Source organism: Carlito syrichta, unplaced genomic scaffold, assembly GCF_000164805.1.
Source record: "Carlito syrichta isolate Samal-C Ts95f unplaced genomic scaffold, Tarsius_syrichta-2.0.1 Scaffold302089, whole genome shotgun sequence".
NCBI classification, from domain to species: domain Eukaryota; kingdom Metazoa; phylum Chordata; class Mammalia; order Primates; family Tarsiidae; genus Carlito; species Carlito syrichta.
In genome coordinates, this window is record NW_007246185.1 from 36,882 (window position 1) to 55,626 (window position 18,745).

Genomic DNA, 18,745 nt, shown 5'->3' on the forward strand with positions numbered 1-18,745 from the left:
CGCACTCCAGTCTGGGCAACCGAGTGAGACTCCAACTCAAAAAAAAAAAAAAGTGTTTCCTCTTCCCAATCATCCTCTGACTATCAAAAAATCAACCAGTTTATAAAACCATTTATATGTCATCTAGTGTATTTTCTTGCTTGATTGCATTCTTTATCTTTCATCTAGATGAGTTTTATTTTTTTAATCCCCCACTTTTAGTGTCTTTTTAAAAAACAACGTTATTCATACCTCACTGAGACATGTGTTTCCCAAAAGAGTCAGATACTGATTAGATTTTGTTTTTGTGTTTTGCTGAACTCCATGTTCTTAGTTTTACCCAGTTTTCTTAAATATATTTCTCATTAAGGGTTAACATTTCATATTGGTTGGGACTTACAGCCTTCCATGTTAGTGATTTGTTTATATTATTTATCTTTTCATATTTTGCTTTGTTTATTCAGACATATTTTTGTTATTAAACTCTGTTACTTCATAACATTTGGATGATTTGAGAATGTTAAAAAATACCTGTTACTATAGTTTTAAGCTTATGTTCTTTTTCTTAAGTATTGGGATTTATCTGACAGGAAATATGGATATTAGTAGAGAGTAACCCTGATACCACTGTCCAAGTTCCTACTTTCTTTGTGTTTCTGAATGTATGTTTAATTTGGTTTGAGTCCATTTGTATCTAATAAAGTACAGTTTACTTATTCATCTTTTCTAAATGCCAAAGGACCCATTTACCAATAACCATACATTGTAATTGTTATCTACAGATTCTGACAGTTATATATAATGAATCCTTTGTGTTTCTGTGTTTTATAACTTTTAGAAAGTTCTTAAACTATGAGAGTTAATTTATATGTTCTTCTAATGAATAAAGGAAAAATTATTTTTCCTTTAACACCAAAACATATAAATGAAGCTAACATGTCTAAAGTATTGTCTACCACTAATTCCTTGATATTTCAGCCAAATCCTGGTTTTATGTAAATGCCCCACATGATAATTCTCAAAGCCCTGATTTTACTAACAATTCATTTTCTGTAAAAGAGTATCACAAATTATTCTAGTAGAACTGTTCATAACTACCATCTGTTTGGGAAGGAAGATAGAATATGGACACTAAACTATTTGAATTCTGTTGACCTAGAAAAATTCAGCCAATCTAAACTGCCTTAGCAGCATGCCTCAGCAACTACCAGCATCCAGGGATAATAACATGAGAGGAAACATGGTATAGTTGAAAAGCACTGGAATTAGAAGTAAAAAAACAAAAAAAAACAGTTTTCTGAGCCTAGTTTTGCAACTAACTACAGGCAAATCACTTAACTATAATCTTACCTAATTACACAAAATTGTTGTAAATATTTTGATTTGAAAGAATGACTAGACACCTGGTCCTCAGTTTCTTTGTGTGTAAAAGAAGAGAGAGGTTTGGATGAATGATAATAACATTTTTTTCAAATCTAAACTTCTGATTTTTTTCCTAAAGTGTATAATGTTTTGAAAAGTATGACACTTCATATATAATATATTTATAAACTCAGGCAGGAAATTGTGAATAAAGCTTGACATTTGTAGACTACAGTATGATGGCAGATGATAGTGGCCAAGAGACCATCATGTTCTCTCCCGTGGTTCTGTGGATTTAGTTACAAAGTTTTGGCTTCTGCATATAATTGGTGTTCTTTTTGCATATGCTCGTTTGTAACTAGACTGACCAGCAAGATTTTGACATTTATTCAAATATATTCACTCTAATAACAAAGGATGCAGTTGATTATGTTTCAAAGCAAACTGCTCTAACCATAAAAGCTCATTCATCTTTCAGGTGTTACATTCAAGGTTTTAACTGAACTCCAAAAAGCAACGTGTGAATTACTTTAAAATTTTTTTTTGGCTTTTATTTATGCCAGGTTCTATTATGACTATTGAAATTGATGTAATAGCTTATATACACAAGTTAGATTTGATTTAATTTGGGTCTAAAAAGGGGAAATTGATGAGTGGTAGGCTCAATTGCAGTGCCCTAACTTACCATAATATTAAAATAGAAGCTAGGTACTTGGAATAAACTGCATCTTTTTTTTTTTAATTTTTAAATGTTTTATTTTAAAGATGTGGGTACAATTCAGGGTTAGGTATACAAATGTTCATTATGCAGGCACCCTTGTTGATGAGGTGTCCCCCCGCCCCCGCAGGCAGTTTCTCACTATTGCCAATCCTGCCCCCACTCCAGCAATTTCCCACTTCTCTTAATCCCTTTGTTATAGTATTATGATAATTGTTCAAGGTCCGCTCATGAGTGAGAACATGTGGTTCAGTTCTTTGTTTCTGTGATAGATCACTCGTTATTATAATTGCATCTTTTAAATTATTTGAAGGTTATGATCTGTTTATCAATGGGGTATGTAGGCTCTTGAGTTCCATTAGTAGTGGTATCCAAGAAGAAGACATGGATTTTTTTTAGGAGGTCAGCATTTTCATTCTTGATTTTAAATCATATAGAATAAAAGAGAATGAATAGTTTGTAAACCAATTTCCTTTCAGATATCAAAAACTGAAGTGGTATAAAGGATGTAAAGTTAAAAATAAAAGCTTAACTTCCACTTCCACCATTATCCTTCAAAAGCAGAGATCAATGCTGTTAACAGATTGATGTGTAACCTTTCAGAAATTTTTTATGCACATACAAGTATACGTACGTGTATGTTTCTGCTTTTCTTTCTCCCTATATATTCTGCTAAGTGATATAATTTCATTTTACTTAATATGCCTTACACATTTCTCTATAACAGTATACATAGATCTGCCTTTTTTATGACTTCATAATGTCCTATTGTATGGATGTAACAATCTGTTTAATTAATGGATATTATTAAATATTAATTACTTAATAATACACATTAATTAAATATCCACTAATGGATATTTAGATTTATGGCTTTTAACACAATATTGCTATGAAGATTCTCATATGTATATCTTGGTATACTTTTGTATAAGATATATTTTAGCAGTGCAATTGTTGACTCAGAGGGTTTTAATTGGTTGGCATTTTCTTGATTTTGAGTTGAATACCCCAGGGAGTGCCAAAAAAATATATACACATTTTAAGAGATGTTGAGAGATATTCACCGTAATCAGAAATGTCTGAACACTGATGGTAATTGCTTTGAGTACCTCTTGAAATTGCAGAAGTCAAACATGACATATCTATCTTATCGAGTATTACAATTTTAATTTAGTTTTTTCCTTTCTTAAGAAGTGTATACAAATTTTTGGCACCCTTTGTATTTTTTTCATGTTTATCAGTCAGATAGTGGGGTTTTTTTGTGTTTGTTTGTTTCTGCTGAACTACCTGTCTGTATTTGTTACATATTTTTCTATTGGTTTACTCATTTTTCTTCAGTTGGTTTCATTAAATTGCTAGAATTCTCTATAATATGAAACGAGCTCTGTATCCCTTTAACACCAAATACTTTCCCAACTTATCCTTTGGTTTTTGTATTGTTGTTTTACTTTATTTCCATTCATTTGCTCATTGTTTTGCCATTCAACAGTGTTTAATTTCTGTGTACTTTCCAATTTTTTATTGCTGTGTTTTATGGACTTCATTATATTTTGGCCATTCCCTCTTAGAGATTGTTGAAATGTAACTTTTTCTAGTACTTTTATAGTAATTTTGTACACTTAATTCATTCGTAGAATTGATTTGTGTAAAGAGAGAAGGGTCCATCTTCAGCTAGTGAGGTGCTTAAAATACCATTTGTTTGACAATTCATTTGTTTACCTACTAATTTGAAATGCTGCCTTGATTTCATAAATATCTATGCTTGGATATACAGCATTTTATAAAGTGCATATTGGCCATTTTTGTTTCTTTTGGTAAGTCTGTATATGCTTTCACCAGCACCAAACTTTCACTATTGCAACTTTATAAGTTGTGTTAATGTCTGCTAGGGTATATATTCTCATTCTCCTTTCATAATTTACTTGATATTTTCATGTTTTTCCCTAGACAGATTTAGTATAATTTTGACAAATCACATTTCACCCTCCACTTGTCCTTTAAAAACACATTGCGTGTGCGCATGCGCGCGTGTGTGTATGTGTAAAAGTGGCAGGGAGGTTAATAACGTCTTTATTATAATGAATTTTTATATCCAAGAAGAAGACATGGATTTTCATTTTCAAAATTTATTTTGTTCCCCTCAATAGAGTGGCATAAGTTCTGCACACTGTTAAACTGATGTGTAAATATTTATATTTTTATTACCCTTGTAAACAAGATTATTTTTCTTTCATTTCCAGATTGATTACTGGGTATTGTGTACTAGGGTTTTCCAAAAAAACTGTTATCTGCAAATAATTTCTACTCTTCCACTCATATATATGATGCTTTTTCTCTTAATAATTTACGCTTTCTTAAAACATTGTCCATTTCACCTTTCAAGTTTATTTGCATAATTTATAAATTATCTAATACAGTAGTCTTAACTTATCCAGTCACTTTCTGCGGTTTTAGTTATCTACTATCAACAGTACTCTGAAAATATTAAATGGCAAGTTTTAGTAGTAAATATTCACATAACTTTTATTACAGCATATTGTTCTAATTTATTATTGATTATTGTTAATCTTTTATTGTACCTAATTTATAAATTAAACTTCATCATAGATATGCATGTATAGGAAAAAACAGTATACATATATATGGCTCAGTACTGTCCGCAGCTTCAAGCATCCACTGAGGATCTTAGAAAGTTCCCCCTGTGGATAAGGGGGTAAATTACTGTAATTCTTTTTAATTTCTTCTGAATCTGTGGTTATGCCCCTTTTTCATTTGTAATATGAGGTATTGGTGTTTATTTACCCTACCTACTACAATACTATTTACCCACTACAGTAAATAGTAAAGATACTCTTTTCTAAGTTTTTTATAATCTTTGAAGTTGGAAACTTTTTCCATGTAATTAATCTTGTGGGTTTTTTTCTTTCTTTTTTTTTTTTTTTTTTTTACTTCTGTCTCCAGTAAAAATGAAGACTATTCTATCAGACTTTTATACAAAGATGATTATGAAGTCACTTCTTCTAAGCTAAATAATTTTAATTTTTTTAAATATGGCTTCATGGAGCACAATCTTCTAAAACCTTTATATTATCTTTTGGAATTTCATTAAGATTTTGTACATTTTGGCTAAATTCATAGCATGCCTTTTCTTTAGAGATCTTAGTCACAATTACATTGCTTGCCTTTTAAAATGGTTGTCTAACCTGCTATATATTTTGAATAGCCAAATAACTTCACCCTCAGAGAAAATATTACTGAAAATAGGATTTTAAATGATGCCTATTAATATTTTATTTATATGATTATGTTTGCATTCTGAAGCAAAGACTTGTTAACAATGCCATAGATAATGTTTCAACAGTCTTGAAAATAAAGATTGTAGCATAGGCTAGACCTTGAGGTTCCTTGTTTGTCCAGAAACTCTCTGTTCCTTATTTTTTAATGAGTTGTAATATTGACAAGAAAAGTATGTTTATAAGGCAGATAGAAAATTTCTAAGGAAGACACAAAGCAGAGGTTAATAGTACTGTATGTGATCCATATGTTTAAATATATGTTAGTACTTACATATGTTTTTGTGCAGATATGATCAAGTACTAAAATATTTTCCAAGATAAAATGACTGATGTTTTAATATATCATTAGATTGAATTTAAACTTTGTAAGATAATATCTTCTAAAAATCTACAACTAAAGTTTGGCATTGCTGCAATTAAGTAATCTTGGATAAAGTAATACAAGTATATTTTTAAAAAATGAAACACCAATGATTTTGTGAATAATTAAATCAGTTTCTTGTATGTTAATGGTTTATCTCCATAGAGAAATTGTTTTTAGAAGATTGGAGGTATTAGTAGCATTAGAATAGGAATATTACCAATTTTGTCACTGTTTCTCACTTTTTTTTTAGGTTATGGAAAATGGAAGATTTGCAAAATACAAATATTTTACCCATGTCATGATCAATAAAACAGATATGCTAATGATAACCAGACGGTAACTTGCTTTCTTTCTCTAATGTAATTTGATAAGGAATTAACTGACAGCCACTTATGAGGTGAAGTTATGCACCTTTTGTTCCATATAGACTGATTCCTGTTAACTCTGATCCTCTTGCTCTACAAGCTTGGCTTCTAAAGCATTATATAAATTCATGTCTAGTTTTGTGCATGCATACAGATAAACACACAGTCATGCACAAACATAATATAAATTAAATATCTTAGTATTTGTTTCAACCAATTCAAATGGATACAGAAATTCTGTAAAGCTCTCCTCTCAAAGCTAAGCTTCCTCCTCTCTGAAAAAATATACAACTTTAGGTTATTCCAGAAGTCAGCAGTCATCTGGTGGTACTATTCATTAGAACACATATAAATTGATAAAAGTGGATATATACTAGTGGAACAGATAAAGTTCTATGTGGTTACTTCCAGCTCCAATGACATCTTCAGATAGGCCTGTAGACAGTGGAGGAGTACATGGCCTTAGAGGGGCAAGTGTGCAGGAGCATTCTTGTTAAACTGGGGGAGGATGAGCAGATGCAGTGTTAAGACGGGGATTTCTGGGTGGTGAAAAGTGAAAATATGGCCAAGGCGGAGAAGTTATGGCCAAATAGAAAGGAGTGGTCAGTAAGTCTATGTGGTTTTTTGTTCACTATGGAAGGAGAAAGTTATGTAAGCATCTTATGGTTCAAGTTGACTACTAACCTTAGCAAAGTCATTTTTGATGTTTTTAACTCTAATAATTTCTGAGTCTAAAATTTACAGCCCTATATTAATTTTACTATTTAAAAAGTAACACCAGTCTGGACACGGTGGCTCAAGCCTGTAATCCCAGCACTTGGGAGGCTGAGGCGAGAGAATTGCCTGAGCTTAGGGTTTTGAGACCAACCTGGGCAACTTGGTGAAACCTTGTCTCTACAGTAAATCAAAAAATTAGCCAGTTGTGGTAGCACACGTCTGTAGTTCTAGCTACTTGGCAGGCCGAGGCGACAGGATCGCCTGAGCCCAGCAGGTCAAGGCTGCGGTGGCCGGGAGCATGCCACTGCATTACAGCTTGGGCAGCAGAGTGAGATTCCCGACTCAAAAAAAAAAAGTAACACCAAGTGGAAAACTCCCACAGTCAGTATTGGAAGTTCTACCTGTGAGAGTAAGTCTTCATTCCATCCCAGATATCAGTCCCTCTGTTTCTTTCCCAGAGACAGCCGCTTTTGTTTCCTTTGTATTCTTCATGAAACATTTTGTGCCTATACAGGTATACACACTACATATTTTAATGGAAAGGAAAGTCTGTTATACATACCATTATGGACTAAGTTTTATTTTTTTTTACTTGAGATCTGTATTTTGAAGATTATTCCTTGTCAACATACAGAGGTCTTAATTTGTAAATTTCTGCCTAATATTTATTTAGAATTGTGTGCCAAAATTTACATGTAACTTGATTCTAGACTTTTATAATTGCAAACATTATTCCCACAGTCATTTTTGTTCATAAATATTTTCCATCGTGTTTTTTTTAACTCTCCCTCTCATTAACTAAAGGAAAGGTGACTTATCAGAATTAAACAAGAATCAGCTGCAGAATTTCCAAATCTTACAATATTTAAAAAATTATCTTCATCTCAACATAATAGCCCCTTTAAATGGTGCCTTGACAGAGTAAGGGAAATTAGTTAGTTGTAGTTGATTAAGGGGTGATGCTTACACTTAGGATTTTCTTTTCTTTCCAAGTTTTGGATTTGAGGATAAAGGATCCTTGAATCCAGAGAGAGAGTTCTTAAGTACCTGCTACATTGGCCTGTCTTTAATTTTTCACATGGTTTATGTACTGTAGCACTACTAGATTTGTCCATTAGCCCATGTAATCCAGGATTGGTAAAAGAGAGGGAACAGGGACAGAGTTGAGGTGAGAGGTATACATCCTGATTAGTCTTCTCCTTTTCCTTCCCAGCCAGGAGCCAGGCATTTCTTTAACTTAATGTATATATTACTTAAAAGGAACTTCTGGTTGTACTTATAATTGATGTTTCAACCAGAAAGGAAAACTGGGGAGAAAGGCATTTGAAGGAAGGAGTAAATATAATTATTATTGACAGAATACATTTTCATTTCATGAATTCTTTCCTCAAAGTGGGAAAACAAAGATTGATTAAAACAAAAAGTCTAAGATGATACTTTCTGAAAAATTTATCTAAAATTGACAACAATGGGCCTTGATTTTACCCATGAAAAATCCAAGGCTCAGGATGTTGGTTCTGTTCAACATGGCAGAAAAGCCTCTTTCTGATATAGGTTGAAAAATATATTACATGGAACCCTGGTAATAAAAAGCATTTATTCTAAAGCATTAATTATTTGAAAGTTCCCCCAAATATTGGCTGATAATTCATTCTGTAAATGTTTCTTATTTCTTAGGAAATGCCTTATATGTTTCACTTTATAAGAGCTTCTGTTTTTCTAATATAAGTATGTTGTGCTATCAGTTTCCCACTAAACATTGTTTGAGCTGCGTCCCATAAATTTTATGTTGTCTTTTCATTCTCATTCTGTTCAAAATATTTTCTAGTTTCCTTTGAAATTCTTTGACCTATGGATTATTTAGAAGCATGTTATTTCCAAATATTTGGAAACATTCTTGTTCTCTTTTTGTTATTGGTTTCTAGTTTAGTTCCATTATGATCTGAGGGCATACTTTGTATTGTTTCGGTTCTTTTTAATTCATTAAGGTTTTCTGTGACCCAGAATACAGTTTATGATGGTAAATGAATGTTTTGTTTGCACTCACAAAGAATGTGTATCCTGCTGTTACTGAATATAAGTACCTCAGTTTTAAAGTGGTTTTTTTTTTTCTTTTTTTACAGTGGTGTATTGTTTGTAACAAAAGGAACATTTGGACAACTTACATGTGAGTGGCAGTATAGTTTTGATGAATTTACCAAAGAGCCATTCATTGTTCATGGGAGAAGATTGCGCATTGAAGCAAAGGTATGTTGAATAGACTTTTCAAACTTGGAACTGAAAATGTCACTTTGAAATAGTCCTCTTTACTTTTATGATTTTTCTACCTCTATTATAGATGTTGCCATGCCTTGATACAGTTTTCCTTTACACCTGCTTACTTAGGCTTTAAGAAAAGAAAACTAGGCCAAGAAAAAATGTGCTACTTTCTGTGCTGTTACCTTGACAATTACATACCTTGGCCTTCATTTTATATTCAGTAACAGAACTTTACCTTCCCACATATGAAATAATGGATAGTGAGACCAGGCTTGGTGGCTCAGCCTGTAATTCCAGCACTTTGGGAGGCCAAGGCGAGTGGATTGCCTGAGCCCGTGGGTTCGAGACCAGCCCAGGCAACTTGACGAGGCCTGTCTCTACAATAACTAAAAAATTAGCAAGGCGTTGTAGCATGCGCCAGTAGTTCTGGCTACTTGGAAGGAGGCGGAAGGATCACCAGAGCTCAGCAGGTCGACCCTGGGGTGGCCGTGAGTGTGCCACTGCACTCCAGCCTGAGCGATAGGGTAAGACTCCAACTCAAAAAAAAAGAATTAATAGATAGTGGCAATTAGTCCATGCTCTAGCCCATACTGCTTTCCTCACTTTTTTAAAATAGATTTGTCCCTTTCAAAAAATAACACTTTTCCTTACCTCCTTGATTTCTTCCCCTTTCACCTTTTCTTGAGACTTTGTATCAGTAGTCATCCTTTAAAAAAAAGTAGAAGAATCCAATTTCTTCTGGTTTAAAATGTCAGAAGTATATACATGCATGCAACATACCCATACAACATGTGTATGTATATATACATACACACGCGTGTATATTATTTTTAATCTGGACTCAATCATGGTTCCATGGTCAGATATTAAGAATTGTCTGAGAAGTTATTTGGAGGGAAAAACAGTGTCACTGCCCATGGCTTACCTTCTTCCCATGCTTTATATAAATGCTTTATGGCTTGAGCAGTTGAAATCTGTCCTTAAGTTTTTTAACTTAGGTTTAGTGATAATAGATATGTTCGAATGTAGTCTTTTTTTTTCCATGTGTTTTGATTCTTCTTATTTCCTCATTTCTGGCCTTTTTAAGGTGTATGATTGATGAAAGATGGATACTCTAAGCATAGACTAATAAAGCTTTGTGGTATTTATTTATGAATCTCTACAACTGGATTTTCTTTTTAATGAATTTACTTATTCTTTTTATAGGAACGGGTAAAATCTGTATTCCATGCCAGAGAGTTTGGGAAAATAATTAACTTCAAGACCCCAGAGGATGCTAGGGTAAATATAATAAATCTTTTAGTTAAACAGATAGGAGCTGCTCACTTCAAAGCCATATAAGTTGGACTTTTTTCTTTAAAGACAGATAAGTTTTGTTTGGGATTTTAAAAATTTTGTTTTGTGTTTTGGCAGTTTTTATTATACATAACTAGATAATATTTTCCTCAAACTTTTCTTCACCGGTTTCAATTTAACACTCTTACTTGCTTTTCAGACTAAATTGTTCCATCTTATTTTAAAGTCTAACTGTAGTACTTTGTTTAAAAAAAAGTCAACAAATAAAATGAACTGTTTATTTTAGTGTTAATCTGTCAGCTCTGGCAGGGATAGTATAGCCCCATGTTGTTGATTTTTCTACTGCAGAGCTACAGTAATTATTTTTTAAGTTAAAAAAAAAGTTTTCATAGCATGGCTCAGACCAAAGGCTCAGGCCTAAAGTCAGAAAATCTGAGCTTAAATACTGATGCTGTCCTTTACTGTAGAATGTTGGGGGAAGTCAGCTGACCTCAGAATCCTCAAAATGGGAGTGATGTGAACTGAAAAGCACTGTATGTACTTTAAAGATTGTGGCACTTTAAAGGTGGCCACTGTCAAGAAGATAAAGACTATGAATTGATTATCTGATCTCATTGATCACAACTAAGATGCTGTCCTGGACACTGAGTTACACTCATTATGTCATGAAATTTACAAGAGCACATGCCTCATTTATGTGATCCCTGGGCCTCCTACCCAGACTCAGAACAGATACCTGGTCCCATGCCCCACTTTCATGCTGCTTTCCACATTGGTCCTAACTGTGGGTGATTATTTACCAGTTCACTTGTCACATATGGACCTAAACCAGGTCTCTAGCTATGTATAATAAAAACTGCCAAAACTCAAAACAAAATTTTTTAAATCCCACCTCCTACACACACACACATACCTTGGACCAGTTAGCATATGCTGTGCAGTTTTCCATCTAGACACTGTGATATAAGGCAACATTGACATAATAGCAGAAAACAGAAAGTTGGGGCAAGTTATTAAAAAAGGAATAAAGTGGCTAGAGCCTCAATGTGCTCGTCGCCCAGAACAGGAAGACCAAGTGGAGCATGATAATAGCATGACTTCTAGGCCACCTTCTTTCATGTACCACTTTTTATAGTTTTCCTGTAATAAATTTTTAATATAATCCCTGTCACCATGTGACAGAGGGTTTGCTTTTAATCCTCCTTCTCTGCCAGAAACATCTAAAGGAGGCTACAGCATTCAGTTCTCTTTCTCTTCTTATTTTAGGGCTATTCTTACTTACTAGGTTCTTCTTACTAGCACAAACATCTTTGCTTAAATCTTTTTATACTGGAATAACCCCAGTATCACTTCCAAGTCTTTTATCTGTCATGCAAGCCCCATAATAATGGACATTATTGACAGAAAGGTTTTCATTACATTTACATTTCATTTTTGTAATTTCAAATTATTATAGAATAGGAAATATATTGTGACAGCACTTAAAATGCTCAAGAATATCACTATGCTCGTATTACCCATTGTAGAACTGTATTTAATTATTCCAGTCAATCAGTAGACTTCTATATACAGAATCACAGAAGTTCATGAATTAGCACAGGTTAGAAGGAATTTTACATAAATACTTTCATACTATACCAGTTATTCAATCCAGCTGCCAAATTATCATTTTCTCTCAGGATGCTTATTTCACTTTTCTTATTCTGAAGATGAATATCTAAGTCCAAAGACCTTAGAAAAACATTATTCCTATTTTAAAATCAAACCCAGTACAGTTGTTCCTGAGCTACCAGGGCCATTTAAGCGAATGACATCTTTTGCAGGTTGAATGTTATATATTCGTTGTCAGTATGCACCTAACTAAACTGGAATGCTAACATTCAGATTTCCATTCATTATATTTTGTTTCATTGCAAATTCATTGAAGTAAGCAAATGTTGGTTTATTTTGCTACAACAGTGGATTCTCACAAAGCTAGAAGAAGCAAGAGAACCTTCTCCAAGCCCCTGATGAAGAACACTGCCTGAAGACACAGCAATAAATTATTACAGCTTCTGGATTGTACTTTTCAAACCCTGTTTGGGAAGCATACTACAGAAAAAATTTCAAATATCCTGTATTTTAGATGCTTAAAAATCAGAATCAGGTAAAACAACTCTGTGATTATAATATTTCAGCTCTTCAGAGTTCTATTTGGTTTTTTAACTTGAATCATGTATCTGTTTGTAATTCTAATTATTTTGTAAAAGAAGCATTTATGAATCTAAGATATTTACTCCAAGTTATTCTCTGCAGTGGTGAAGAGGTTGCCCATAATTATTCTCCACGTGGTGAAGAGGTTGCCCATAATTATTCTCCACGTGGAGCCAAGTTTAATTTTCTAGTTCACATTTTAAATTTCTGTTATGCTTACTTCAGACTCCCTTAGTGATGAGTAAATGATACAAATCAAACATCGCCTCAGTGGTATCAAGAGAACACTGGTAGTGGTTTCTTAAGAATCATGAAGTTCTTTTTACAGATAAATATTTTGGTATTATTTTCCTTATTTTCTTAAAGATTGTTTGAATTATACTTAAAATGCGTAGCATAATTATGGAAAGCAATCTTTTTTAATATAATGTATAACATATTGAATAATACCTCTTGGAGCCTCATCTTAAGAAAACTTAAAGAAATGAGTATTATACTCAAAAAGGGAAAGTCCTTCTCAGAACTTTAGAGCCTTTGAAATACTTTCTCAAGCCAGCTCCATGGGATATACTTAATTTACCCAGGCCGTGCTCTTAATAGACTGCAGATTTCAAAGGTAGACTTCCAAGCCTTAACAATACCCACTTTCCCTTCTCTGGTAACATGAAATAAACACAGTTCCCAGTTTGTTAGATATAGTAAGTTATGCTTCAGAACAGGCAGTCTCTTCCATAAGTAAATGTATGTACCCTAAAATCTAACCTGTTCTGTTAGCAATACAGAATTTCTGGTTTGCTTTCTCTAGTTATTCAAGTGAGACTCACCCTTTTAATGAACAGCCCATCAAAACAAAAATCATGAGCTGCACATTAGTCAAAATAAGGACATGGCATTTTCTTTCTTGGTTTTTTTCCAAGATCTTTGCACCTTAATATAAACAGACTGTTTCAGGTGAAAGGCAGTGAATATATGATTGTGAACTATGAAGAGAATTATGCAGTATCTTATTTAGTTATTGAATGATACAGAGTATTCGATGCATGTTGTATGTGCTGCCAAATTATTATAAATTGTTTTTGGAATTGAAGACTCTGTATAGTTGATGGTTGTGAAATTCTTCTCAGGCTTCTTAAACCCTTGCTTTGTTATAAAAGCTAAAATAAACAGCATGCTAGACTGTGATTGTATTTCTTGCTGACCAAATCCTTCCCCTAAATACTGTTGATTTCTCTCGGTTACTAAAAGACATTGTTTATTATCTGTAGTTTCCCCCAGAATGCTTTTTTCTTTCCTGAACACGAATCAAATTTGACAAATTTCAAGTCACATGAAAGCACGTGTCCCCATGATGACCTTTGTTCAAAATAATGTACATGTTTTCTTTGTTGTTGAGCTTCTTCAATTTCGCATACATCAGAATTAAACCTAAGGGTAGAGGCAGTAAGAAAGTTTGCATCAGACTGGCTGCGTCTGAAATGGTGCTTTATTGGAGTCCCACTCAGTATCATTAATCAAACACGTCATTACTCACTCCAGTTTTATGATTTCTGCATTCTCTGAAAAATTCAGACCCCTAACTCCCTGGGTATACTGCCATGAAACAGAAAAGCTTAAAATAAATAAGCATAGAAATTCTTCTGATATCCTCTGGCAGTTAGCAGAAGTGTGTCTTGTACCTAATACGTATACAGACCCAATGTACCTATTCTCCCTGTTCCCTTACCATAAGAATCTAGAAATATCTCTTCTTCTTTTTCTACCGGTCATCTACCCATCACCTTCTCCTACATTTCCTCTGTCTCTAGAGTAGAGGGACCCACAGTTGCAAGAGTGTAGTGTATCAACTGTTTTAGAAGATTTTCTTTTATCTAAACTGTATCACTAAGAGCATCAGTAGATCACTAAATACTGTCAGTCTTTTCAGCATTGTTTTTATAACACAGGTGTGTGTTTTACTCTGTGGTGTAACTACATTAAATGGCTCTCTGCTTGTCTTAGTTGTTTGGTCGTTGCTGTGGGATGAGGTGCTGAGTCTTGTGCCCTCTCTCTACGTATTATTTGTTAGCTGTATTCCCAGGCCACTAATTCAGCACAGGATATGTTCTAGTGCATAGTAATTGTGGGAGGACCAAGAAAGAGTGTTCCCTGCCAAATCTCCACCAGAAAACCATGATCAGTAGAAATAGCAAATTTGTTTCTGGTACAAAAAGACGCTTGTGATTTCTTTACATTTACAAAATGCTCTCTGAACCAAAGGACTTCTCCAGTGTCTTCCCTCTTGGAGTATACATATTTGCTGCTTTTTCCCTCCTGTTATCAAGACCTTGGGATTTTTCCTAGGGTCAGTTTAGTAGAGCTGAGTTGCTTTCTGGTTTCTAAATAATCATTACCATCTGTGGGCAGTTCTTCCCTGCCCCTCTCTCCTCTGTAATCCTGATCCGTTTGGAGGAAACTATCCTGTGACCTCCAAATAGATACATTTTTCTTAAACTTACATGATCTCTTCTATCATATTATCTCTCATTGTTTTCTGATAGTAAGAGTAGTAATAGTGTTCCAGTAAATATTTATAGAAATGTCTCATAAAGTAAGTATGCTATTCTTATCTGGTATGAAATAAAATTAAAAAGGACTCTACACAGTGCTGAATTTTCTGCACCTTAATTATTCAGTTGTCAATTGTCAGTGTTCGTTGACCCTTTAGGCTATGCCAAATGCCCCCTTGCATAGGTCCCTAAATTTAAAAGATCAGGACAAAGTACTTGGTTAGTGTAGGAGCTCAAAATGTGTGCCAAATACCTTGATGGTAGAAGTAGCTGTCTAGCACTGAATGCTTTTGTGACCCAGCCAACTCACTTCAGAGGAATCTCTTGCTTTTTCACTTTTGTCAGGATCAATACAAATCCTTGAGGATGGTATTTTTCTTTTTTTTTAGATTGGAAAATATAGTTTATTTAGAAAGTAAATTACAGAGAGAGAGAGAGCGAGCGGTCCACCTTCCCAAGGTAGGGGAAGAGGCCAAAGCTCGAGGATGGTGTTTTTCAAACTGTTGGTCCTAACCCATCTAGTGGGTCACAAAATCAGTGTATACAAAATCTGCTCAAGACCAGTATATTTTTAAAGTGGAATAAAATAGAAAATGGAGGAACAACAGCTACATCATGCAATTGATTGATTCCTGAGATATTTTTTCAGTTCTATATCCTGTGTATATTGGTGTATATTGGGTCACAATATATAAAGTGTTTCCTATTATGAAATGCAGTTCCAAAATACACAATCTTGAGAGACTGAAGTAAGAGGCATGGGTCATCCAGTGATTGTTGGAATAATCTGAAGTGTGTATAACCTGACCTTAGAAAAGGAGCAGGAGAACCACCACTCAGACATCTACAGATATTGAGCACAGTCTTTTTGCTTCAGGTGGGAAGGTAGGATTACTCTTGTTTTGGTTTACAAAATGTTTTCCTTCTCTGCTGTGTGTCAAAACACCCTCATATGATTCAGTGGGACCAGATAAAGCACAGAAAAATCAGATCCACAAACAGCACCCCAAAGAGGCCGTACGCTATCATTTGCCCAAATGTATCTCAACCTCTTTACCACTAAGCATTTTACTAGGATTGGGGGCAGAAGTTTTCCTTTGAGTAAGCAGAATTTGCTCCACCTACCTTTTCTTTTGGCTGATTCACCATATAGGTGGCAAAGGCCTTTAACATGGGGAGCTAATACACAGGGGACATTCTTATAGGGCCAAAATACTCATTCACTGGGGGGTGCTATAGAAATATCAATGCATTTTAACGGAAAATAATGGATTTTTGCATTTCTTTAAGAACCAAGTAGAAAATGTAGATAACTTGCATCCTGTATGCAGGACTCAGTAGAGAACTTAGTGAATCCAGTTTTCTTTGGTGCTATTCAGTGTTACATGTAGCTCTTTTACTCTGAACCGAAACCTATTCACCCTCCTGGCTAATCCTTTGAAAGATATTTTTGAAGTTATACTTTATTTTTAATGACAATATAATCAAGCTTGGATTAGCTAGTTAAACTTTTATGATCCTTGTAATCTTTATTTTCAGTTGTTGGCCAGTATGGCTACTGTGCAAACTTTTTTTCCCACTCTTCTATTCTCTCTGTCACAATTGATCTTAAGAAATATTTGTTTCATGGCTATCCAGAAAGCGAGGCCAGCACATTGAGAAAATACTGAACCCCGCTCTATTACAAATCTCATTCATGTTTCTTTTATTGAAATTTTTTTCCACTTTGTTTCCTCTTTTGTGAAGTGTCACTTAAGTATATATTTACTTTAGAATTATGAATTCGTTCTACTTTTTTTAAAGCATTATTACATTTTCAAAAAGTTTTAATTTTGGACACCCAAAGAGCTACACAAGAAATCTAACTTCAAATTTTATAGGTTGATATGGGTATGTTTTTAAAGTTTTTATTACTTTATACAAACTAATCTCTAATACAGTTTAACACCTACTGTGATAGATCTCAGACTACTATAATGGAAAAATCCCTGTGTCTGTCACTGAATCATTCATTTAGTATTATTCTGATAATCTTAGTAATGTGCTCCTTGTAATGAAGTCCTTGTAACAATAAACCCTGTAAGATTGGTGTAATAAAATGTCTAATAACCAAAAGTGTATTTAAAGTAGAACATGTGGAAAACCCTGACATTTCTTGTTGAGCCATCATACCTTCGGTGTTCAGCTGGCTACCCAAAAGTTCCCAATTCTTGGACTGAAAAATGTTCAAGTGAAAATGTAGCATAGATTACATTGAAATTTTCTCAATATCAATGATTTCATACCGACACCACAAACTATTAGAAATTGTATCTGGGACTTGTTACAAGGTCAGATAGATTGTTATAGACTTTTAAAACTGGTCATCTCTGTATATGACTGTGCATTACATACAAAAAATGAATTTTTCAGGAAGGGTGAACTTTAAAAATTCTTTTGGTGATTTTTGAATTGACCAAATAGTCTGTGCCTCTTTGTAATGCTTATTCTTTGCTGAAAATATGGTCATTGGTTATGGTAATTCATTTTAAAATATCTAATTCTGCATTGCTGCAATATTTTTTTTCACTTTCCTGTTCCTTTTCCCTCTTTTTTGTGTGCTCAGCTCAGTTGTCTGGTATATCGCTTTTGCCTTGGTTTTGTGTATGCTGATAAGATAATTTATAAACATAAATGTTTACGGTAAAGTTCTTCCTCTTGAAACTGATCTTACTCTTTTTTTTTTTTTTTCCTTAAAAATTGGTTGGCCATGCTCACTAATGACTTTTTTCTAAACAATAATTATTTCTTGGTATTGGTAGATTTGGATTGCATGGTAAGATGCCTGCCCATTTTAACCATGTATACCTTTTCCAAATAAATTGAGTCAAATAAAGATTTCTGATCTTCATTCAGTCTGCTTCTGGTTTTAGTTTTTGTGTAGAACTAGAAACATTATCAATAGCTTTCCCTTGCCTATCTACATGCTGCCCTCTTTGGGGCCTTCCTAAATGTTAGTAACTAACAGATTGCCCCAAATCTTCATTTTTCAGTTATAGCAGACAGTGTCCCAGCCCAGCATGATCATTGCTGACTAGAAGCTTTGGTTGGTAATACTAGAAGCTTTGGTTGGTAATCATTGCTGACTAGAAGCTTTGGTTGGTAACCACCAGCACTGTGCCTCAACTTCAAAAAACTTGAAATGGCTCAATTCCTTTGTAAGTAATGAATATATTTTGAACCAAGGGCCAGGAGAAATTTTTCTATCTGCAGAATCAATATTGGCAGAGGTAATGAATCCACCTCTAATATGGGGAATTCAGCCTTTCCATGACTTAAGAAAATACATTTTTGTTACCACCCTTTGAATGATTTCTTTGACAGCCCTCCTACAACTAGAGTGTTGAAAGCCATCATTCTCTTGTATGCTTTAAGTGTCAGCCAACAATAAATTAACAATAACTTAGTGCTAGAAAGTGCTTGAAATAAGAAACAAAAGTCTATATTGTTTAATTTTCCAGATTACTGGATTCTGTTGAGCCCTTTTCATGTCAATTGGCCAGTAAGACCCAGTTCATATCCTTTGGCCCTTAAGGGGGTTCTTGTTTTTTATTTATGTTTCTAGATTTCCTGAAGAGCTATACCCCCTCTTTGTTCTCTTGGAGAAA

The 18,745-nt window shown here is 34.0% G+C and overlaps 1 protein-coding gene across 1 annotated transcript in view; it reads left to right on the plus strand.

The window, feature by feature from the left end:
* LOC103258404 (vacuolar protein sorting-associated protein 13A) overlaps positions 1-13,738 on the plus strand; it is a gene marked incomplete at its 5' end in the record, with an annotated part of 49,464 nt that extends 35,726 nt beyond the window's left edge. Inside the window, 4 exons of the mRNA XM_008056074.1 lie at positions 5,973-6,058; positions 8,928-9,051; positions 10,270-10,344; positions 12,319-13,738. Coding sequence (XP_008054265.1) covers positions 5,973-6,058; positions 8,928-9,051; positions 10,270-10,344; positions 12,319-12,369 — 336 coding nt within the window. The remainder of the gene's footprint in view (positions 1-5,972; positions 6,059-8,927; positions 9,052-10,269; positions 10,345-12,318) is intronic.
* Between the last annotated feature and the right edge of the window lie 5,007 nt (positions 13,739-18,745).